Raw genomic sequence first — 24,114 nt, 5'->3', positions numbered from 1 at the left:
CACGCCGCGCTCCAGGGGCGGAGCCACCCACCCAGCGAGGCACGTCCACCGCCCGCGCGCCGCTTACCAAAGCAGCGCTTCCGGCCTGCGCACTTCAGACGGAAATGACGGAACGACTACCGGGATTAGCCTTCCCAGCCGACCAATCGCACCACCCCCACCCTCCGGGAGGGTGGGCGAGCGCGCGCGCTTTGAGCCGACCGGGTCTCGCGAGAGCCTCGCGCGGCCGTCGCGTCGGGCCCCGCCCCCCTCGGTGCCATGGAAACGGCGCGCGAGGGCAAGCGGCGGCGCTGGGCCTGTGGGGTGAGAGAGACGGGGCCGCGCCGGGCCGGGCGCGGGCGGCGGCTTCCCCCTGCCTGGCGGGGCCGGCCCTGGGCGGAGGCGCTCGGGGTAGCCGGGTGGCGGCGGCAGGCCGGAGGCGGGGGGCGTGGAGCAGCGGGTGCGCCCTGGAGGCCCGGCGGTGGAGCGGCCGCGCTCTCCCGTCCCGTCCCGTCCGCTCGGGCGGCCGCGCTTTGCCGCCGTTGCCTCGGAGCGCTGTTGGGGCCTGCCTCGGGGGGCCTCTGCCCCCGCATGCCGGTGCGAGCCGGCACTGACTCAGCTCCGCACCGCGCAACGGTGCGAGTTGTGCGGCCGTCAACAGCTGAGCTAAGCTTCCTTGCCGAGCTTGGTTTTCTGTTTTGTTTTTTGCTTGGTTTGTGTTTTGGGCCTTTTTTTTTGGGGGGGGGAGGGGTTAAAGAATACTTATTATTAAAACACTGTGTAATTAACAGCTCATTTCGCTGTGCCTTCGATTGTAATGTTTGTATTTTTCTGTCTTAGGCGTTATATAGCATCTATGAAGCTAGAAACACACTCTCTGACCTGATTTATTAAGCTGTGTCTGGAGCCTCTTGAGGAGTCTTGGCAGAAAGATGAGTACCATCAATTCACAGTAAGCTCCTATTGTCCTCAGCTCCATGCTGTCGTATGAAATAACAAGTCTTTTGTGTGTTTGGAATGAATTAAGAAGAGCTTAGATATGCATTAGTGTTTTCTTTCAAGTCCTTATGATCATCATGCTTTCCTTCACATGTATGTAGATTACTAGTGCAAACAGAGGGGAAGAATGCTTCTTTTCTAAGTCTTTTCARAGGCAGAAAACATGCAAAGGATTCTTTAGTTTTTTGTTAGCTCTTTCAAAGAGATGGTTGCAGCCCTGTGATAAAGTAGACTGATTTGGACGATCTAATTTTCAAATTGGTTTGTTTAGTTATCTGAAGTACTGTTTGCAACAATAGTTAAGGGTTTGAAAACATTACAGGAAAGAAGATAATGCAGTTGTGGGTTTTTTTTTTTTTAACAAATTCTCCTGGGTGTTTAATGACTTCAGACAGAACAGATTACCTTTATAAAGTTTGTGCTGGAATTCTTAAGTATATTGTTTTCTAACACTAATTTTCCCTTTTTACTCAGGGATGATGAAGATACCTTTAAAATACTAATTGCTACTGATATTCATCTTGGATATTTGGAGAAGGACCCAGTGCGTGGAAATGATACCTTTGTAACTTTTAATGAAATTTTGGAGCAAGCTCAGAAAAATGAAGTAAGTAGTACTTTTTGGAAAATAAAGCAGTGAGACCATGGAAAGTCCATTAGAGCCTACTAGAATGTACTATAAAGCTTAGTCCTGGTGCAGTCTTAGTAATAACAAACTAAATTTATTTATTTATTGCAACCAGTTACATTTCTGTTTTACTAAAAAGAAATACTTATTCCTTTATGAGAGCATTCTTAAATTATAACTTTGGTTATGTTAATGGTGATTTCAGCATGCCATCACCAGTTCCAGTGTGAAGGGAAAATAATAGGGGAGAGTGAGGGTAATGATTTAAAAAAAAGTCTTCAGACACCTCAGAAAACAGGAACTCCATTCAATTAAAAACTTTTCAAGTGTTTTCACTGTTCTTAAAAATTGAATGTGCTTTAGTCAAATTAGTCGTAGTCTTGATGAATTTTTTTTTTTATGCCTGTTTCAGAAATTAAGACTAATATCCACTCAAAGTAATGCAGAGATAGATAGTAATTTTTCTCTGGCTGGTACTACAGGAGTAAAAAGATACRTCTCTCCTCTTGCCTGCCAAAGAAAATGTTCAGGAGCTGATTTGGGACCATTATTAAAACACTTTTTTTTTTTTTTTTTTTAACCAACTTTGTTCTGTCCTATAGATTTTCATAGAATTTTTTTTTTTTTTTTGAACAATTTAGTTTGTTTCATGAGAAAATTAAGTACGGAATGTCTGCAACTAGGAATTACTGTTTTACCTAGAAGTCCAGATATGATGAGATATATGGAACTCCTTAAAAGACGCAACTTAAACAATTTGTTAACAAGTCTTTTAAGGTAATACAAAATGCTGTATTAAAATAATAGAGCTTTTTGTTGCATGCAGGTGGACTTTGTTTTATTAGGTGGGGACCTTTTTCATGAAAACAAACCTTCCAGAAAAACAGTTCACTCTTGTCTGGAGTCCCTAAGAAAATACTGCATGGGTGATCGTCCTGTTCACTTTGAAATTTTGAGTGATCAGGCAGTTAATTTTCATTTTAGCAAGTAAGTATGTTTCTATAAATTATAGTGTGACTTGTTTGGTTTGCTTATTGGTTAATGTATTGTGAATTTATGACTTACAATCTCTGTGAATAGAACCTTGAAGTTTTAGGCCTGTGTGGGACAGTTTGTAGCATCACCTTATCCATGATCTTTTATGATCTAAATCTATAAATGACTGTACATAATTTTTTGAGAAATTTCTGAATGTGTTGTAACCCTTAATACTTAGGTTTTATCCTGTCAGTATGATATGAAAAACCGACTTACATGAAATGCTGTGGTAAAATCAGCAAAGTTCTTCATGTGTAAACAAAGGTTGCACAGCCCAGTCTGCTGCTCTTGCATGTACCACACAGTGTGTTATACCATTCTTCTCATAAATACGCCCTTAAAAAATAGAATCTCTCTGCTGCACCACTCTCAGTGGGAAGCTCCATTTGAGACCACGGATAAGAATCATCTTACACTGTGCAGCTTAAACTTACTTGTAATCATTTAGTATTCATTTATGCCACTGTCATGATGTATTTATGATGATACTGATTTGAAGAGAATATTGTGAATTGTCTGTGAACAAATTTATGGTTAAAATTTAACTACTTTTCCCCTTCCTGTTCAGGTTTCCATGGGTGAACTATCAGGATGGAAATCTCAACATTTCTATTCCAATTTTTAGTATTCATGGCAATCATGATGATCCCACAGGGGTAATTATCATAGTTGTACTGTACTATTATATTACAGAAATAATATTCTAGAAATACAGGTTTTATTTTTCTTTGAGAACAGGCTAGCCGCAGTTTGTTGGTTCACTCTTCACTTAAATCTTTCTGTATGTCTTCAGGAGTTCTCTTAATTAGTGGCCRCACCTTGAATGTGACCTTAAAAAGGAAGGAAGGAAATTAAGGGGTCCATATGGACTACGTTTAATCTCTTAATTTACATAGAATTCTGTCATTAAGAAGAGAGGTGCTTTTTATGCCAAAAAATGATAGATCTTCAGAAAGTTTCTGAAAGAAATTCTATCTATAGAGACTGTAAGCCTTTTTCTTAGGGAAAGTAACTTCTTGACTTGCTCTTAGGTAGTGCATACCATAGATTTGTGTCTTCTATTAAATGAATGTACATTTTCAAGGAAGCTAATTTAATTATGATCAAATGATTATTTGAAAATCAACAACTAGAAGTAAACAGGAAAAGTTAGTTGAAAGACCACCAAAGGTTTATGTTCTGTATTAATAATTATGCATTGATATCTAATAGTTACTAATATTACCAGCATATCACAGAGATGAATGTTTTAACAGTGAAAGTTTAACTTGGGAGCTACTGCTAAGTAGTTAATTTAACCAGATACTTTTTTGTAGTATTTGAGAGATTGTGTCTGTTTTTGTTTTTTCTGAACAATTTTAAAGGGCAGGTGTCTGTTAAAATGAGGCAAAACTTGTAAGGGAAAGGGTTTTGCCTCAATACCAGTAAGTACTGAAAAATTGCTAGTATATACGGGGGAGGTATCCAACTTTAGAAGTTACTTAAGAAAAGAGATTCTCTTTCCCTTTTGAGTTATGTTTCGCTTGGACTTTCATGACTACAATGTTACTCCAACTACATTTTCTGTAAATGTTCTGTTGAAGATTTTTATATTTGTTTCTTACTGTTTTCTATAGGCAGATGCACTGTGTGCATTGGATATTTTAAGCTGTGCAGGACTGCTGAATCACTTTGGACGTTCAACTTCTGTAGAGAAAATAGATATTAGTCCTGTTTTATTGCGTAAAGGCAGAACAAAAATTGCCCTATATGGTTTAGGTAAGTGTTAGTCTGCCGGACTGTGGCTAGACTGATTATGTATTACCAAAGTTCAGTAGATCTAAATTAAGTTGGAGCAAAGGTAGTGCTGCAACAAACAGAAAGGTCTAAGTAATACTAAAATTTAAGTGTATCAATTCTGTGTTAGTGTTCTTGCTCAGAAATGTACATGCACCAGCTGTGTCCTTATTTTGTGACTTTGCAACTGGACTATTAACTTCCTTAGGTTTATGCCTTCRTTTTGGCAAGTCCCTAATTATTTTGTCTCTCTTGTTGGTATGGATGTTCTGAGGAATGTCAGTTTTTCCCCCCTGCTGCAATTTCACTGTCAGCCACAGAGCTTTGTTCTTATAAATCCTTCAATAACTGTATTTCTGTCCTTCTAATAGTCTTAAATGAACCCTGCTTAAGTTAGCTACAGTGCCTGTGCATTGAGTCAAGGCAATTACACTCTTTAATTTCTCACTTTCTTTGTATTGTGCTTACTTTCTTCTTTCCAGGTAAAACTTCAGTACTGAATATTTGTGTGCCATTTTGGTTTTGTTTAAAAGCATAAACTGTCTGAGCATAAACCTAAGATCTGGCCTGTCTGTCTGAAGTGGTTCATAAGTAACATCTATCACATTTAACCTCAATTGCTTTCAAGAAGCTTATTTCATATTTTAAAGCTGTTCTGTGCTGGTTTTCATCTTCAGTTTGTCCCTTAATATTTTCTCCTCCACCTGCCCCTTATCCCTTGTTTCTTATTTAGACAGGTTATGCTTGTCCACTTTCTATCTGGAGAAGTTAACTGTTAAGATCTTCACTTTTTTCCCCCTTATGTCCAGTCATGAATGCCTAAACATTAATTTTTATAGCTAGGAGTGAAGTCCTCATTGTCTGTGATTCCATGTGTTTAATGAGATACTTTAAAAGCTTCTTAGGTATTTTAAGGATTAACAATGAGAGTTCTAATGTTGCAGTATAAAGTATTAAAAAGCATTTGAATTTCTAATACTCGGAACCACTACTGGGAAGTGCAACAACTTTTCTAAAGCATGGATGTTGGTGCATCAAAATGTACATTCACAAAATGTTTCTTTGAGCTTTTGACAGGATTGTGTACCCTCTTGACCCTCTCTGATTTAGAGAACATTTGTTCTTGTACAAATGGTGTAAACTCCATGTGGGATGTTATTGAAGTGCATCATAAAAAACTAAGTATGCGAATCAGGCATGGGTAGGGTTTTTTGTTTGTTTGTTTCCCCCCCTTGTTTAAAAACATTTGGGAAATGATCAGTTCCCTGTTGTGCAGTAAAGCACAGACTTTTCGGAATTCATGGTTTATTTTTTGTTTTGTAAGAGAATTTCAAAGTGAGTTTAAGATCACCATCTGTAATTGGTAGTATCTGTTTTTAGAATCATCCTTGCAATGAAGTATACTTTTTACTCAGTAAATAAGAAACAAAACACCTCTTCTAGTATTTTTACCTCCTGCCCATAGTCAGTTGTTCTGCATAGAAAACTGACAAGAAATCTCAAAGTAGCTGTAACTAATGCAAATGCTTTTAGCAGTTATTTAAAGGAAGATTTCATGTTAGAACCTCCTCTTTTCAGAGGCCTATCTAGTAAAATAACTGATTTAAACTTTGGTCTGTTCAGATTAATAATCACGTCTCAGACTTCTTGGTCTGATTTTGCCACAAAGTTTTGTCCTCCATGTTCTTATTAATAAAGTTGCTAATAAAGATGCTATAAAATAAAAAGTTGGTTTACCAAACAAAAATGATTTAATGTTTTTTATTTTATTTTATTTGTATTTACTCCAGGAGCCATTCCAGATGAGAGGTTATATCGTATGTTTGTCAATAAACAAGTAACCATGCTGAGACCAAAGGAAGATGAGGATAGTTGGTTTAACTTGTTTGTGATTCACCAAAATAGGTAGCAATACTGACTGGGTTAAGATGACTTTTAAACTTACTATGTTGTTTCATTAAACTGCCTTTAAAAGAATATGGAAGAGAGTCAGATATGCTATTTGGTGCCTCTTGAGCTGCTGAGTTCTTTTTTTTTCTTCCTCAAAACCTAAGTTTTTCCCAAATAAAAGCATTGTTTTACAGCTGTTCTTGTTATAGAAAGATCATAAAGGAAAAAGGTTGAAATAAAGGAATTAGGAATGTTGGGAAATTGCTCCCTTGACTCTCATAGTTGAGGATAAAGCAAGGTTTTTATAAAATGCATATAATTAAGTCTTAAGTCTACATGTTAGAGCTGAAAAGAAAATCAATTGTGGATGCAGTTACATTGAGTTTGCTGTGTTAGTTTGAGCTATAATTTGACAAGTACCAAATCTTTGTTTGCACTGTTATACTTCACAGAGCCTCTTGTATTGAGGATGTCTAGCACATGTTCTTTGTGCCTACATGCTTCTCCCAGCTGTGTTAGTAGGAACCAGCAGAGTTTTACAATCTTTTGTACAATCTCTTCCAGGTTCTTTCATATAGCTTTTCCTGAATGAATAAGAGTGCAGCCCTCATATGGGAAGTAACGGTGAGGCGGAAGTATACAGATAGGGCTGAGATAACACTGTGTGCTGGTCTCTGTCCAGTAGTCTGAAGGAACTCTCTTCTTCTATTTTAGGAGAGCTACCTGCTAGTTATGAATAATAAAGATGAAAAGGGGAGGGGTGGGGGCTGTCCTWTGTCTGTTTAAATCAGCCTTTTTGACCTCACTGTTTTTAAACCCCCCAGAAAAAAAGTTTGAGGTGCTATAGAAGCATTCATATAGAGAAGAATTGAAGATCATGCAAGCCAAGTAAAAAGGAGAGAGGAAAGAGGCCCAAATAAAAAGTAGGAAGTAGAAAAGAGYGAGCTTCATTCAGAACAGAAAAATGCTAAGGAAATCTCCCTGTGTAAATTGAATATTTTCCTGGCTTAAATCAGTATAAAAGTTGCCTTTTTGTTTAGCCAGACACTTTAACAATTCATACTTGTGTAGGAAATAAAGAGTACTTGATGTGAAATGTCAAATATTTTTACTGGGGTGTCTATCACTTTAAATCACACTTAYGTGATTTATTTTGTGATTATTCTCCTTCCCTTCCTCCCTTACCCCCATGATTATACATATTCTAATTATTTTTCTCTTCTTTTGAACAGGAGCAAACATGGAGCCACCAACTACATTCCAGAACAATTTTTAGATGACTTTATTAATCTAGTTGTGTGGGGTCATGAACATGAGTGTAAAATAGCTCCAACCCAAAATGAACAGCAGCGTTTCTATGTTTCTCAACCTGGAAGTTCAGTGGTGACATCTCTGTCCCCAGGAGAAGCTGTGAAAAAGTGTGTGATTTCTTTTTGTTTGATTGGTTTTGTTCTTGTTTATATCTTTGTTTCTTTTCTTTATTGTGTTGATAAGGACATTTATGTAGCCTAGAAAAATATTTCTAAAAAGTATAAAAGGACTGGTGTTACAGTGTAGATAAACCTCAGAATGTAACATAATAAATGAAGTAGAGTTGGTGCCTATAACAACTTTGCTTCACTTAGGATTAAATCTAACATTTGATGCAAATGCAACCCAACTCATCTGTGAGTTGGACTCATCCTTGGACTACAAGAGACTGTTTATATGTGCTTGTGTGTGGAACAAGCACAGTATAACTCTTAGAACTGAAGTTTGGGAGGATCAGCCCTGAAGTTTGGGAGGATCAGCCCTGAAGTACAGATTTGAGAACTTCCTATGGCTTTTATGTGTTTGTCTCTGCAAAACAAACACCAACTTAGAACAAACTTTTTGTACCTTAGTTTTGTTAGGGTTTTTCTTCTAGTAAGTTATGTTTCTCTTTGTAGACACATTGGTTTGCTGCATGTTAAAGGGAAGAAAATGAAAATGCAGAAGATTCCTCTAGAGACAGTGCGAAGTTTCCACATGGAGGATGTTGTTCTAGCTGATCATCCAGATCTTTTTAATCCAGACAATCCTAAAGTAACTCAGGCAATACAAGCGTTCTGCATGGAAAAGGTAACTAGTGTGCTAACAGCATATGGATAGGAAATGTGATCTGTGACTAGTTTAAGACTGGAAGATAAGAAATCTTATTTCTTGCCCTATAGGATTTGGGGTTGACTGAAGCTGTGTTTCCACAGGAACCTAATTTCATGATGTTCACTGCAGCCTTGGTTCCCAGATTCCCTGATTGCGATGACCTACTGAAGTAGGCTGTGTAACCCCATTCTGGCCTCTTTGTCCACATCATGTTTGTATGAAAGCTCCCACCTGAGAGTGGGGCAGTGAGGCATTTGCTCTTTGGAAATGGCATAAATACACCTACCAAAACCCTGACAGCTGGGCTGTTCAGTGTGAAACAGCCTGAGTAACTAGGGCAGGCATACTGTTTGCTCTTGGTTCTTTAGGTCTGTATTAGTCTCTTGTTGCTTCTCTGTAGAATTGCTGATTCAGCAAAAGATGCTAAAATGCTGTAGAGTAGAACAGTATGAATGATCGCTGGTGTAGGTACTGTTGAACTAACCTCTGTCTGAAATATAAGCCTTTCGTTGTGGGTTTTCTTCTCTCCCATTCCTATGGCTTTTGGCTGGATCCTGATAGGTAGGTATGTTCAGGACTGAGAGCCCCATAATGTAGTTCTTTATTTTTTATAGCTTTGTTCCTCCCTCCACTTCCCCCACTTCCTGAGTCTCTTTTTGGATTGGATTTATTGGATCTATATTGGATATATTTTTAAGTTATACTTGAAGGGTTCAGACATCTTTTAGAGAATAAAATGAAACTGAAGACTTAGTTTTGTTTCATAGGTTGAAATGATGCTGGATAACGCAGAAAGAGAACGTCTGGGAAATCCACGCCAGCCAGAGAAGCCTCTCATAAGATTACGAGTAAGGCATTGTTCAGTGTGGGCTGATTTGTTCTAAAAAGTCACTGTGAAAAGTTTAAGTGAAGTCATGCTGTATGGTTAAAGGTATAATATACAAAATTTCTTACTGTTTACAGGCAAATATAAACCGTCTTCATCCCACAGCTAGGTTAGCCTGTTTTATAAATAGTATTTTGTACTAAAGGATGAGATTGTAAGTGTACTTCACTGCTGCTTTTCTGAGCAATAGCCAAAAGTGGCTATTTACAGAGTGGGGTTTTTTTTTGTTTTGTTTTGGATTTTTTTTGTTTTGTCATATTCTTGTGTTTGTTCATAACATAATATATGGAAACTTGCCTGAAGGTTGGGAAAGGAAACAAGCTGGGAAGAAGTTAGGAATCTGGGCTTTTATTAGGTGTTCTACATAGTATGGTAAAGTGTTAATTCCAGTTTTATTTATTTTTTTACWTTAATTTTGCCTTTGAAGGGTAACAAAATTATCTTGGTCTACGTGGCTTCTCTGCTTCTGTTTGTTTCATCTTTAAATTTTTCCTTTCCTCTCTTAGGTTGATTATACGGGAGGCTTTGAACCATTCAGTGTCCATCGTTTTAGCCAGAAGTATGTGGATAGGATAGCTAACCCGAAAGACATCATACACTTTTTCAGGCACCGTGAACAAAAAGAGAAGAACGGTAATTAGAAAGGAAAGAATCACTGGCTTTCCTTGATTTTTCATCCCCCCCCCCTTTTCATTTTTTTGTTACCCAACCTTTGCAAAAGCTTGGTGTCTGCCATCTCATTTCTTATAGAAAGAGTAAAGGTGTAGTCTTATTCAAGTGTAAATATTGCACAAGTATTCCTCTTCTATTTCTTGGGTTTGTCTTACATTTTGATATTTGGTGCAGCATCTTCTGACAATTGTTCATAAATAATTTCTTTTTTGTCCTCAAACCTTAATGAGTTGCTTACAGTACTTCATATAGCCCTCAATAGGCAGGAATCCCTTCCAAACTGAATTGTTCCATGATTCTATGATAATTACCATGAAGGCCATTAAACACTTCATTTTTGGGATTTTCAGCATGAGATGGTTGACTTTGGGGCACCCTATAGGGAAAAAAAGGAGTGTTGCACTTTTTTTCTTTTTGTTTTTTCATTTTATTGGTATAGTAAATAATTAGTTTAGGCATAAAATACCGATAGAGGGGATGTGCCTGAGAGACTTTTTCATTAAAAGACAAACAGTCCCAATATGCAACAGCATTTTGTTTGCCCTAAATAATCATGTGTATGAGATGCTGTTTTTTAGCTTGCTCTGGGTATGTCTCTATTCAAGCATTTCTACAAAATGAATAATAGATGTTGTAATACTTCTCCCTGTGCCTAGAATTTCTAAGAAATGGTTAATAAATGTTGACAGTTTTGCCCTAATGCTGGATCAGTAGTCACTAATGAAAATGCAGCTTGCATAAGAACATACTGTGCTGATCTGAAGAACTGTTAATGTAGCACATTAGTGCATTTTATGTACTCCAATTCCATTGGCAGTTTTTGCTTACACTGTCACTTCTATGAAGTTCAAAACATTACATGCTACAAATAAAAACTGCATTTAGTGAGGTTTTTACTTTTTTGAAATTTTTTGTATTACTCTTGGTTTATTTTGTATGTTTTTTTGTTTGTTTGTTTGAACTAGTTACATAATCTTATTAAAATGTTCAGAATACAGGATAGCTACCACACTTCTCATTGTGTTGGGTCAATGTGTTTTCATTTGTCTACTTAATATGCATCTTAGCTTCAGGAACCTTTATAATACAAGCTAGATGGCTAGTAAAGCAATCATAACTTCTATTGCACATGTGCACAATGCTGTGACTCAGTACAGGAAGATGCTAAGACTTTGTTTAATAGTCCAGAAGCTGTTACTGTTTCTTTTGTCATAGCTGCTTATAAAACAGAGCTAACAAAATATTCTGTTTTGTGTTTGCATGTGGCAAAAGTCTAGAAGCAGTCTGTAGTCCTTTTATATTACTTTACATGGTAAACAGTAACCCCAGTTGATTATCACCATCATTCTTCTGTCATTCCTACCACGCTGCCTGGAGGTGGGGACAACCTCAGTGAACTATGAACCTTTTCTACTCAAAATCAGTCAGCATGCTTCAGAAGAAACTTTTTTCTATAATAATAGTGTTACACATATAAAATTCCTTGTGCTTGGATGGGTCCTTTAATTTTCTCCCAGTTGTGATCTATTAGAGCTCAGTTTTAATACCTTCAGGATGTAGTGTTCAGTTTCTAATTCCAGACATTTAAGAGTTTGAAGAACTTTATTTTTGTATCTACCAAAGATGCGGTTCTGTCTTATACAGTTGTTGCACCTGTTGTATTTATGTGTTTCAGTACATTCGTCTACAGTTTTAACAATAAACCTCTACGTATAAAAGGGATTGCAATTCCTAAGAGGCCTACATTAATCATTTTCCTATTATTGTCAGTGGGGTGATGCTAATTAAAAGCTGTTAACTCTTACATGAACAGTGGGTGATAGTACCAATATGCTTTTCTGTTCTAGACAGTGATCTTAATTTTGGAAAACTGGTTAGCAGACCTGCTTCTGAGGGGATGACGCTGAGGGTGGAGGACCTTGTAAAGCAGTATTTTCAGACAGCGGAGAAGGTATCTTTATATCTTTTATGAATTTGTTTATGGTATATCATGTTTTGATCATCTTTGCACATATTACTTTCTTAATGAAAGTAGCGTGGCCTGAAAAGTCTTTGACATACACCCAGATGTATAACCTATTTCCTTTATAAATGTACCTGTATTCCTGTATAAAGTGCATGTCTTAGGTTAACAAGCAGTCCTTGTGTGTAGGGTATGTGAATGCACGCTGTTTTGTGTCATAAAAACTCTTCATGTGAACTTGCGGAATCTGCCCTGTACTAAATGATGTGTCGTGTCCTTACCAGAGGAAAATGTGAGGTAGCATTCTCTGAGAGAGAAGCTACCGTAATTTAGTTTAGGATCAGTGTGTGGCCATACCAGTTACTATTACCAGCTGACCTGAAGTAACTTTTTACCTTGCAGTACTTTGTTTACAATTGTGCCCTCAGACATACTGCAGTTCCACATTATATTTAAAATGAGGGAGTAAGAGGAAGAAAAAAACATGCTTATTTTGCTTTCTACCCACCCTTTCATTAAGCTTGATTTATCCCTCTTGTCCCTACACCAGTGCTGCAAGGCCTTGGGTAAAAAAGTAATGATGATAATCAGTGAGTCAAGACACTCAAATGCATGATCTAGATGACCAAGCATAACTTTCAGAAACGACTTCAGAACAGGCTTTGCGGAAAGTCATTAGAACACGGATTCCCAAAGATATATATGTTTAGGATGGGATTCGTGTCGCCTAACCTTAGACACATGTTAGGTGCCTGTGTCAGGTTGGGATGAATCACGCCCTGGAAGTGCCAATTTGCCTTCTGAATATTAAAGGGAGCCCAGGCTGACTAGTTCAGAGATAGGTATTTGTTCAAATGTATCCTACCCCTAATTTCCGTRGGAAGGGTAGCAGTGTCAGGCAGAGGGCACTGTGGTGTCCTATGATAAATAGATTTTGCCTTTACTCTCTTTCCTCCCTTATTCTGCAGAATGCTGTCCTCTTATACCATCCTCCCGTTTTGTACATTCTGGTAGAAGCAGCTAATTTACTGGTCCCACCATTTATGAGGCCTGCTTCAGCTGATTAGCGTCTATAAAGATTTTGAAGAATCTATCAGTGTTCCAGCACGGCTTGCATTAGGGGGTTAATACTTTTTTAAGTTAACACTGATAATGAAGAGGAAAAAGCATATTGTGTCCCAAAATGATGGTAAAGATAGAGATCTTAAACTGCACTATGACAGATGATGCTTCAAGGTCTCTAAACACCTGATCTTCTCTAATAAGGGAAGCTAAACAGTCCTTGGATCCCTAGGTACCACAGGGCTGTAGCTGGATGTTCAACAAATGTTAGACCAAAGATAGCTAACAAATACCAGACTCTGTTCAGTTCCGCTGTTGCTGGTAAACTGAGGCCTGTGAATTAAAATTACTGCTGTTCATCTCTTTAGTATATATWTTTTTTTCCCTTTGGAAGAAAGCTTATTGCTGAAAGTCAACATTAAAACTCTGTCATTACAATCAGTCATTCTTCTGAGATGGTCATTTTATTATTTTTTAACTTCATTTTTTTTTTGATGGCTGTAGAATTTATTCCTCTGCTGAGAATTTTTTTCAGGGAAGGCCTTAATCTCTTGATGCAACTCATAAAACAGTTCCTAGGTGATATCTAGAAGGATCAAAAATCTTTAATAAGCATATATAATGCTTATTACCAAGAAATTATATGTAATGTAGTTTACAAGCAAAATGGAATGCAATTCAAACATGAGTATTTGTGTGGGTTTCTTTCTCAGAACATCTCTCTCCTTATTGTGTTGGGGAAGGAGAGTAGAGAAGAGAAGAGGGAACGGCAATGAAACAACACCAGTAGCTTCTACTACTTTGACTAATTGGTGTCTATAGTAGTATCTAGATGAACAAGAAAGAACTACTGGTGTTTACAGAACTGCATTTGAGTTGTTTTCTGCTTAATAGCTCTTGATGCTTCAAAAGAAAAATTTACACTGCTCTGAAACTGCCACTTTTTGATATTAAAATTTTACAATAATGCTAAGCAACTTTTCTTTTCTTTATAGTCCATCATTAATAATTCGGTGTCTGTTTTTAAAAGCTTTTTTTATTTCTCTGCAAGTTAATCTTACTTTAGATTAAAGAAAAAGGGGGGGGGCTAGAAAAGAATACAGTTTACCTTCTCACCTTCCTCAGTAATACCTTCAAGACAAATTATTTTACATATGTAAATTGTAATTTGTAAGCATTGTAATTTCTTTACGTTTCATGAAATATTTTTCTTTGACTAATCTGAAAAACATTGTTACGTATAACATGCTAATAGCAAGAGGGTTGTAACTATATTATAAAGAACTACCTGTTTGCTTTTTGCTGTGCTATTCTCTGATTGAAATCTTCAATGCATATTACTTTTTCTGGAACCAACTTAATGTAATATTTACCAGACACAGCAGGATGTTTTTTCTGATGGTAGATGCTTCTTAACATTTTTTTCCCCCTTTTTAAAGAAAGTACAGCTTTCGCTTCTAACTGAAAGAGGAATGGGAGAAGCAGTGCAGGAGTTTGTGGACAAAGAAGAAAAAGATGCTATAGAAGAGTTGGTGAAATTTCAACTGGAAAAAACACAGAGGTTTCTTAAGGAGCGTCGCACTGATGCAGAGGAAGAAAAAATAGATGAAGAGGTAGTATATACTGTAAATCTTAATTCTTTAGAAGAGGCCAAGACAGATAGTAGAAAAATTAGTGTTCAAAACTGGTTTAATAGCTTTGCCTGTGTGGAGAGTGGGTGCAACGCTTGTCTGTAGTCAGTCACCTTTGTCCTGGAATTAATTAATGTGATGATGATGAAGTTTAAATAGACAGTTTAAAAACTTGTATTAAAACTGTGTTTTATGGTCTGTTTATACCAATTCCCACTTTTTACACACACACACGCATAAAAAAGATCTGCCGCTCTTGAGATACATGTATACATAGAATTTGCCCTATAGCTGTTACGCCAAGTAATCTTGGATACAAAAACCCATTCACTCTAATAATCTTGCCCTGAAGGACTGAGGCTAAACTGACAAATTATATCATCATCTGGTTAACTCTGTCTTTCTCACAATGGTTATAAGCATGTAAGAGGATGATATAAGCATGTTTGATATATTGCTATTAGAGCACACATCTTAAAAGTATTAGTCTCAGTATCTAAGAGCATCTCATATTGGGTTAGACCAGTATGCAGTCTTCAACTACATATGCTTAAAAAATTAATCTGTTCTTAGCTTTTTCATATTGGCTTAGGAAAGAGTACATGAACAGGGCAAGCATAAAGGACACTTTCCTTCAAGTGATCTACTACCTTCTAACTGCTTGCAGCTCAAGGTCATCTGGAGCCAAACCTGGTTTCTGTGTGTCTAGTAACCCTTAATAGATTTCTCCAACAACTTTTTGAGCTTCCACTTGAGCCCATGTAAACTTATATTCAAGCACAGTATGACAAGAAGTTCTGCAGCTTAACTGTGCACTGTGTAAAGAATGCCCTGGGGTGTGTGGAGGAGAGGGGGGAAGGTTGCACCTACCTGCTTGCTTGTTGTTTTAGWTCATGAGGGGGTTGAAAGATACCATGAATGATCAGTGCCTGCAAGTTTTCTGTGCCACTTATGGGTCTTTTGTTTTGTCTTTTGGACTAATATCTTCTTTCTTTCTCCCCATCATATCTTTTCCATACTTGACGAGTTGAAATTTCTTAGTTGTATGTACGTTGCAATGTTTGTCTCCTCACAATTTCATTTCCTTCTAACTTGCTTCTTCCTCTCAACCCCCTCTTTTCTGGTTACTCATATTTTGCTGCCCCTTATTGCTTAATTACCTATATTCTGCTTCTCTTGAGCATGTCTCCTACTTTTCATCATGTACCAAGCTTTTTTTCCCTCAGTGATGTAGCTACTGGAGAGTTTACAGTAAAATGTGAGCCCATAATGTAGTTATGGAAAGGAAGTAGGAAGGAAAAAGCTCTAAACAAACCGTTCAACTATTACTGCCCTTCTGTTCTCCTCTTGCTTGAGCAGCAAGTTGAGGTTTGGGGAGGAGGGACTTTTTTTTTTTTTTTAAAGCAAATATTGCAACTTTTGAGCCTCTCTGAGCTCTAGACCTTTGTATTTACTTTGATCCAGGACAATCTGGAGTTGATTCAAGATACTTTGTACTACTTTCACTTGAAAGTTTTGATGGCAGAATAGTTAGGGCCTTTCTGTATCTCCCAAAGTAGTAGAATGTGTTAGATACTTGGGAATGGAGCTGTTGCTCTCTTCTCTTCAAAACCTTCCTGGAAAAATAATTGTCATTCTGCTTCCATTCAGAACAAATCTACACTAAAGATGCTTTGTTTAGATCCCCAGCAACAAGTCAGTTGAGCTTGAACTAATATTTCAGAGATCAAGGCTTCTCTCTCACTTTTTTTGTGTTTTGAGACTTGTATGAAATAAACTACTATTTAGATGGGAATTTTTTTCTTTTAATTCAGGTGCGAAGATTTAGGGAGAGTAGAAGAAAGAATACTGAAGAAGAGGATGAGGAAGTCCGTGAGGTAACTCCTTGGAATTGTAAATGTAGATTGAAGAATGGAACTTTGGTGACTTTGGCATATGACTGTAGTCGCTTAGTAGTACTTGAACATGATCCTTGAGGAAGAAGTGCTTATCTGCCTAGGAAAGATTAGCAAGGCTTTTTGAAATCATCCTTGGTATAATATGTGCCTAAGCTACTGCTTGATTTGTCTTTTAAAGTCTCTTTTCTTTTCTTGTGTAACTTCTTTTATGATCCTGAACGTCCAGTAGTCCTTACTGGGAACTGAGGTTAGACCAAGCAGGTGACCTCCAGAGATCTCTTTCAGCTTAACCTGTTTGTGATCCCATCATCAGTGGAGATGTGGCTGGGCTCTATTGAGTGATGTTCCTGGAAGAAATGAGTCTTGGCAACCCCTTAGTACTGTGTTCTTTCTCAGCACTCCAGACCTTAGATCTCCCAGAGATTCAGTTCTCAGTGGTAGATGTCTTTCCAAAGAGAATTCCCAACCACCAACACCACTGGTTCCTTTGCTTTGCAAGCTCTATGGGACTGCAATAAAATTTTGAGGAAAAGAGCACTTGGGATGAGATTCAACTCTCCGAATTTGGACTAGTTCCTTTCATGTGAACTAGTTGTCAAAGCACCTAATGTCATCAGTGAAGATCTGGTCAGTGGAGCCTGGAGGGTGCTTCATCTGGGTAGGTGTACATATCTGGCGTAAGATATGGTCTGAATTCTTCACTGACCATAATCTATTAAGCAGCTCCATTCTSTATGAGAGCTTAGATAACTACTTCACATATACATATGAAAATTAAATAAGAAGAATACTGACTCCAGTTTTTGACAGATTTCCTTGACTTTTGTAAATCTGTGGCTTTGGATCTTCTAAGCGTGAATTGTTTAAACATGCATATTGCACCTCGGATTTAACACTGCTACATTTCATATTTTAAGATTCTTTTCTGATAGCACTTACTGTTCCCATTCAGGCAATGACCAGAGCTAGAGCACACAGATCTGAGGATGCAATTCTTGCCTCAGCTTCCAGTGATGAAGAACTCATGGATATGGGGATGAAAGTCGCTGGTGGTGATTCAGATGACAGCCTGCCTTCAACAAGGAGCCGAGGAAGGGGTAGGGCAAGAGGTAGGGCAAGAGGTGCAAGAGGACAAAATTCAACAGCAAGGGGATCATCCCAAAGGGGAAGAGGTAAGAAAAAATCTTATTTTCTGTCCTGCAGTTGCTGACCTTTTTCTTTAGAAGGGGGATTCTCTTCTGATGCTTCCGTGAAGTGCAAATTTGTTGCTTAAGAGCTTCTATTGAAAAATTCTGCACGAATATTTTGGATACTATACACTATACGGTTGACTGCCATACAAAGCTTAAGTTGTGACTTTTTCACAGTTTAATAGTATCTTCCTTACCTGCAAGGGAAACTTAGGAGGCTCATGAGATGTAAGAAATGCATTGCTGCGAAGGTCTGTGCTGTGAAGTGCATGGCTATACCTTTCTTACTGCTAATGGTAATGCAACAGAATGCATCTTATCAGTATAAAGAGGAGGTACAGATTGGCTCTATCCTAACACAGTTTACATAGGACTTCATTGTTGCTGGTGACTGAGAAAATAGGGAGTGTTTCCTCAACAAAATGGATTAAATGGCTCCTTGGCTGTATGTAGTTATGTACTTTACAATGATTGTGCTACTTCCATTATGGAGGCCTACTTAAAAAAAAAAAAAAAAAAAAAAAACACCATAATTTGGGCCTTGCAATAGTATTCTCCTTTGACTTGTCTCAGTAAGATGCACAAGAGCAGGGTGAGCTGAAACCAAGACAGTCTTCTTAAGGATGGATTGGTTTGTGCCTTGAAGCTATTTTTATAAGCATCTGTTCCAACAGAGTTGTGATCCAGTCAGACCTGGGGGTACATGTGATACAAGGCTGTGTATGTGGAGCTTGACCCCAAGCAGGCCTTCAGCTTGCAGGAAGGCTTGATTTAAGGCAGGAAGGGAAGGAGTGAAGCGGAATGTAGGTTTTTAAGTGACTTCCCACTCGGTAATGACAGACTAAAGAAAAAAATAATTAAAAAAAAAAAAAAGACACCAAACTCTGAGCAGACCTGCACACTGTTTATTATTCCTCCAGGAAACACTAGCCAAGAGTCAGCTACTAGTAGCAGAACATACAAGCCTGTGTCTGTGCCTGCTAAGAACATGTCTATCGTGGATGGTATGTCTACAGTCTGTTCATTACTCTAATCTATTCTCTCAAATTGTAATGAAGCTGTCTATTTTACGGGGAAGTCTCTTAATTGTCTTTATTTCTACTAGTCAGATTCAGCTGAGAGAGATTCTTTTGACTCTACTGAAATGGGATAACAGTGTGTGAGAGATACCGTTCACTAAATCTCATTGATGAGACTTCATAAAATATAGGAGTGACATTTAACTCTAATCAACTAGTCTGGTCACGTATCTGACAAAGAGTAATAACATGCAACCAGAATGGTATCTTCAGAAGTGAAGGACAATGCGTGACCAGCAGGTTCTGGCATTCTGAAGAATTGTTTTGTTACAAGAATGGAGGAGACTAGTTGGCTGTGATCAAGAGGAATGTGACAAAAACCTGGGACTTGGAGGATACAAATAGTAAATGCAGATCTGTTTCTTTTTCATGGTGTGAGGAAAAATTGAAGAGAATGTAGCAATGATTAAGAGTGAAGATTGGGAGATGTGGGTTGGGTTCAGGTGTGGTTTGTTTGCATAAACCTTGAATGACTCAACACAAAAAAGTAGACGCAGATTCACTCGTTTCATAAGAACAGCTGCATCTGGAAGTTACCTTTATCACCTGGTCTTTAAATGGCCTCTTTGCACAACATTCATATGCCAGTTTGCTTTCCTGACTGCAACTTATTAGTATGTCCAAAATAATATCTTCAGAGGTCTCACTCTGAAGCTGTCAAACTGAAACATTAACCTAAACTTCAGCCGGAGAAGCAGGTGGATTCAGGCATATAGACAGCCCTCTGGTTTCCAAGACCTTTCGGTCCTGGCTACAGTCAAGTATTCTGGGCTTGGAAGGGAAAGTAGCAGCTGTCTCTAACCTTCATATACAGTTTCTCAAAAAAAAAAAAATTTGGGTTGTTTTTTAATTTTATTATTTTTATTTTTTTATTTAAATTATTTTTTAATTTGGTTTTTAACAAGTTTTTTTTTTTTTTTTTTTTTTTTTTTTTTTAAGAATCTGATTAGTTTTAAACAAAGCTCAGTTTACCTTTGGGTATTTTGTCTGGGACTCAAGTATAGATTTGTAAGCAGTATTTTTCTTCTTGAATACTTGGATTATTTATGCTGTTTCTTCAGAGTCTGCCCCCCTTAGCAAGGGAGAGCTGCCTTCAGATACCTGGCTTAAGTAGCATGCAAGTTTCTCTCCCTTGGTACAAATTGGTGTTCCTAAAATTTGCTGTGGTATAAGACTAAGCAAATTTGTATTAAAATCTACTAAACTAGTAAAAATAAGTCAAGTTTAAACTTTTTAACCACTGACAGTATTCTGCATACAGCAGAGGTTATTAAGTTGCATTCTTTCTATGTTTATTCCTGAAGGAACTGCATATAGTATACAGTAAGATGTTACCTATTCCCGATTCCAGTCAGATGTTCCTGGCACATCTTGTTTTACCTTTTGGGGCAAGACAATATAACTATTCATTTTCTTTGTCATATATTACAAAATTAACACTGAAAAGCCTCAGTAAATGACCTAAAATACTGCATAGAAATCATCAAGTTTAACAGATGTGTGAATGTGTAAACTAAATGATAGACATACAGGAAAATCAATTACATTAATACTTTCTTGTCATCTTAATCAAAGTTTCTGTGGGTTTTTCCAGTCAGGTTGGCAAGTAGCTGCTGATGCTTGGGGGGTTCAGATCCTTTGAGCTGCCAGATTCTAGGAAGAGCTTGATTTATGCTTTATCTGCCAAGGACCTTTTGCTTGTCCTGTCTTTTTTTTAAGTCCTCTACAGAAGAAATGCATGCTAAGCAGGTTTTTGTGTGAAAAGATCTGCATAACATCGTTTGCATTTTGTTATGTGAGCACTTCAAAAATATTACCTGTGTTTTACTCTAGCCTTTAGGTCTTTGAAACCACAGCCCTCCTGGAATTCATCTAAGTCTTACTCGGAGGTGAGAAGCATCTTGCATGAGTGAAGCTGTATAACTGCTGCCTTCTGATTAGAAAATAAATATCTGGTCMAAACTGTAGCCTAAACCATAAGTTCCCAAGCTGTTGGTTGCAGCAGTAAGGTTCTGCATGTTAATTTGTAGGTGTGGTGTTTTGTGTTGTTTTTTTTTGGGGGGGGGGGGGCAGGAGGGTTGTTGTATAGTGTATCTTTTAGAAAAATACAAAGACCGTGTTTTATTTGTGAAGAGTCCATAGTCTAAGATATGGAGAGTATATACAGGAGTGCTTTTTTGGGTATTTACAAGATCAAGGGCAAAACTTATGTGGTAGCTGCACATTGTACAGTTCCAGCCTGGAGCCCTTTCAAATGCTTATTATACCTAAGTAAGTATTTAGTTCAAAAAAAAAAAAAAAAAAAGCACTGTACTATAATTTTATGTAGTATATCTCTGTGAGAATGAAAAAAGTTTGTATAAAAACTTTATAAATGGTCTCTTTTTTTTCAGGATATTATAGATGTTGACTCCGATCTAGAAGAAATTTCAGTTGTTCCTTCCAAAGTAAATCAAAGGTTGGTACTTTTATTTTAAGTCCACCGTGACTGCCTTATTTCTGATTGGTAATCAGCAGAATCTGGGGATCTGGTTCACTAATTGGAAAAACAGACTCTGAAAAATTCTTAAGTGTTTCCAGAACGTGTGTAACCTTTTGTTACCTACCGATGCGGATGATCTTCCTGTGACAATAGGTTGGTCTATTGATTGAGATAAGCCAGGGCAGAGTTTCAGAATTCATAAGTGTGTTTAAAAATTTGGATCATTCTGCTCATTGTTGTTCTGTTTATTCTTAACCTCTGTATTGGTGGAGCAGATCTAAGTTAAAGGGAAGGTTGCTGCAATGCCTGGTATTTGAGAACTGCACTTGGTAACTTCCCCCTGCCCCCCCTCCCCCCCTTCTCTGTATATTTCAAGGTTGTCAGCTCCATCTTCACTCAGTAAAAGGAGTTCACAAAGCCAAATATCTAAAGGAGTTGATTTTGACTCGGATGAGGTACGTGATATAGTGGTCTCTTCTTTCTCTAGTTCTTGTAAGTGTCTTTAGTTTACTGTTTTACAGCTATTTGAATAAAGCATATCAGAATACAATTGAATTCTTTTTTTCTTTACTAACAGCACTACATTATTGCAACCAGTTTTTAATTAAAACATACATAATCATCAAAAATAAGATATCAAGAAAATATCTAGTCTGTTTTTTTTTTTTCCCCCCCTTAGTTCTTGATATTTAGTTGTCATTCCTGAAAAGTGCGGAATAGGTTAGACTAGTGCATGCTGTAGGCAATCTTTTCTAGTGCTTGGCTATGTCCTTTGAATTAGTCATGTATTTTATTCTTGCCCAAAGGAAGAATTTTACTTTTTGCATTTGAAAATCGTTAGTTTCCTGGGGTTCTTAATCATTGCAAATCATGTAAGTACTTCAAAAAACAAACAAACAAAAAAACCCAAAGAAACTTCCAAAATTCACATGTCTCTACTTGCTGTATATATTTGAACTGCTAGGAAGAGGTTACTTTGTAATCAGTAAACAAGTAGACTTTACTTTATTTTCAGCTTTACACTGAATACAAGACACATTATACTGTCAAGCACTATGCTGTCTGTTTTCACAGACTATCAGGTTGTGATATATGGTCAGGATCCCTGCCTTAATGATGTCAGATATTGGCTACTTCAGAGAAAATGTTCAATTATTATCCCTTCTTTCCACTATACTGTCTCCTCTTTTGGTACCTGAAATACAAAACTGCACGTCTTCCTGAATGTACAAAAAGAAACAGTATTTTTGATTCTTGCATTTCTCATTAAATTATGATGTGTGATATGTATATGGATAGAACTTCATTTGAAGTATGTTTTGCTCACAATGATAACATTTTGCTAGGTCATACCTGAAATTGATTTTTTTTTTTTTTTTTCCTGATTTCAGAGTAGCTATTCTTATCATATTGACTTAAGCTCAATTTCTGTTTTCTGCCTCCTTGTAACTTGGACTTCAAATTCATGGATAATCTGGATCTTGAAAACAACAAACACGGGTCTGTCAGCAAGTGTGGAATAAAGTGACCTGGCTTTCTAGTTTAATGGAAAGATGATCTCCCTTTTTGTGGCTCAGAATGCATGACAGTTGTAGTAATCCATACTTATTTACAAATTGCAGGATGAATTTGACCCATTCAAGAGCACTGCAACATCAAGAAGAACTAAATGATTTCAGGCTCACTATATAAGAGAGGCCACTAAAGAAAATGGAGACCAGTAAGCGAAGCATACTCTATATGACATTTCTCTGTAAATGATGGTTTGCCTTAAATCTTCACTTCTATGAAATGTTTGATTTTAGTGGCACTGAATTCAGAATGATTTGTGTGTCGCATGACTTTGATGCAGAGTGTGTCTAATATTTTTACAAACTTTTTGAAGAAGTACTGCCTGGAACTGCTAATTCTTTCTAAAACTTCTAAAAGCCTGTTTTCTTTCTAAGATGGTAATGTAAATAACATAATATCTTTTCTAGAAAATGTCATTATTTGGGGCTTGAATTTTTCAGAGGAGTAAACTGAGGGTAGTATGCAGGTATGGAAGTGGATGTGGACTTGGTCATAACAATGAACTTTGTATTTATTTGCAATTTTGATACAGTTACAATTAAAACTCTAAGGAGTAGTAATTTGACCCAAAGATACAGCTTTCAATCTTAACACTGGAAAATGTTGTAATACTCTCAGCTTACTGGGAGAACTAAACCCACTATTACGCTGTTATTAAATGTCATAGTATACAGGAATGACTTCTGCTCTGTAACTAAAGAAGAGCCAAAGACTTTAGGTTAAATTGCATTATCAGCTTTTTACCCTTTTAAACAAGCTGTAGGGGCTAGAACCCTACAGCTGTGCCAGGAAGGCTGCTTGAAGAATAAAGGAGTTGTGCCYGTGCAGGGCAAGACATTGCCTCTTGCTTTGTCTTAGTTGAGGTTTTTCAGATATCTCTTACCTCAGCCCTCCACTTGAGTAAACCCTCCTGAAATGTCATCTCTGTTTTTCAAACTATTTCTCCAAATGGGACTTTTAAAACAGAATACTGTGTTGACAGTGAGGAAACAACTCCTTCTGTGGAAGGAGCCAAGGCCTAGACCTGTTCCTTCTTTGCTTTTTCCACCCCTATACATCCCTACCCCACCCCCCCACCCCGCAAAAAAAAAGTGCTGAGATGTTGTAGCTACAGCCTTTAGAGCTTATCAAGGAAGAGGCCAGAATTTATCAGCTAAGCCCCCAGCACGTCAGAGACGCACTAAATCCATTGAGTAGCAGCAGCCACGCTTTTGTGTTTTTTGCCTTCTCCCTCAAAGATACGGG

The 24,114-nt window shown here is 37.6% G+C and overlaps 2 protein-coding genes across 9 annotated transcripts in view; one reads left to right on the top strand and one right to left on the bottom strand.

The window, feature by feature from the left end:
- The window catches only part of ANKRD49 (ankyrin repeat domain 49), a 3,804-nt gene extending 3,649 nt beyond the window's left edge, over positions 1–155 (bottom strand). The window contains exon 1 of one of the 2 annotated variants that reach the window (XM_026071908.1): positions 68–155. The gene's annotated coding sequence lies outside the window, so the exon portion shown is untranslated. Of the gene's footprint in view, positions 1–31 lie in introns of both variants that reach the window. The other variant, XM_026071907.1, reaches the window with a different exon arrangement.
- A 67-nt stretch (positions 156–222) lies between these two features.
- On the top strand, positions 223–23,434 carry MRE11 (MRE11 homolog, double strand break repair nuclease). Of its 7 annotated transcripts, none has more exons than XM_026071900.1 (21): positions 223–303; positions 820–931; positions 1,453–1,585; positions 2,433–2,593; positions 3,213–3,300; positions 4,261–4,402; positions 6,211–6,325; positions 7,543–7,728; positions 8,239–8,410; positions 9,202–9,282; positions 9,827–9,953; positions 11,840–11,943; positions 14,457–14,630; positions 16,463–16,525; positions 17,499–17,718; positions 18,657–18,740; positions 20,649–20,704; positions 21,209–21,273; positions 21,674–21,752; positions 22,689–22,797; positions 22,920–23,434. In XM_026071900.1, exons 2-21 carry the CDS (start codon positions 912–914, stop codon positions 22,922–22,924), a joined length of 2,184 nt encoding a protein of 727 aa, XP_025927685.1. In that variant the 5' UTR covers positions 223–303; positions 820–911; the 3' UTR covers positions 22,925–23,434. The 7 variants fall into 7 exon arrangements, with proteins under 7 accessions (XP_025927685.1, XP_025927689.1, XP_025927688.1 ...); XM_026071902.1 differs by lacking the exon at positions 223–303 and adding an exon at positions 422–439; XM_026071901.1 differs by lacking the exon at positions 223–303 and adding an exon at positions 463–615.
- The last annotated feature ends 680 nt before the right edge of the window (positions 23,435–24,114 follow it).

The sequence above is a fragment of the Apteryx rowi genome, unplaced genomic scaffold (assembly GCF_003343035.1).
Source record: "Apteryx rowi isolate R43461 unplaced genomic scaffold, aptRow1 scaffold_332, whole genome shotgun sequence".
Classification (NCBI taxonomy): domain Eukaryota; kingdom Metazoa; phylum Chordata; class Aves; order Apterygiformes; family Apterygidae; genus Apteryx; species Apteryx rowi.
The sequence above is the reverse complement of the archived record's forward strand: the minus strand, read 5'-3'. Positions and strand labels throughout refer to the sequence as shown.

Coding starts and splice junctions, on each gene's coding strand:
- MRE11 (XM_026071900.1), top strand. CDS start 912: ATGAGTACCATCAATTCACA. Junction 6,326..7,542: donor TTTGTGATTCACCAAAATAG/GTAGCAATACTG, acceptor TCTTTTGAACAG/GAGCAAACATGGAGCCACCA. Junction 7,729..8,238: donor CCAGGAGAAGCTGTGAAAAA/GTGTGTGATTTC, acceptor TTCTCTTTGTAG/ACACATTGGTTTGCTGCATG.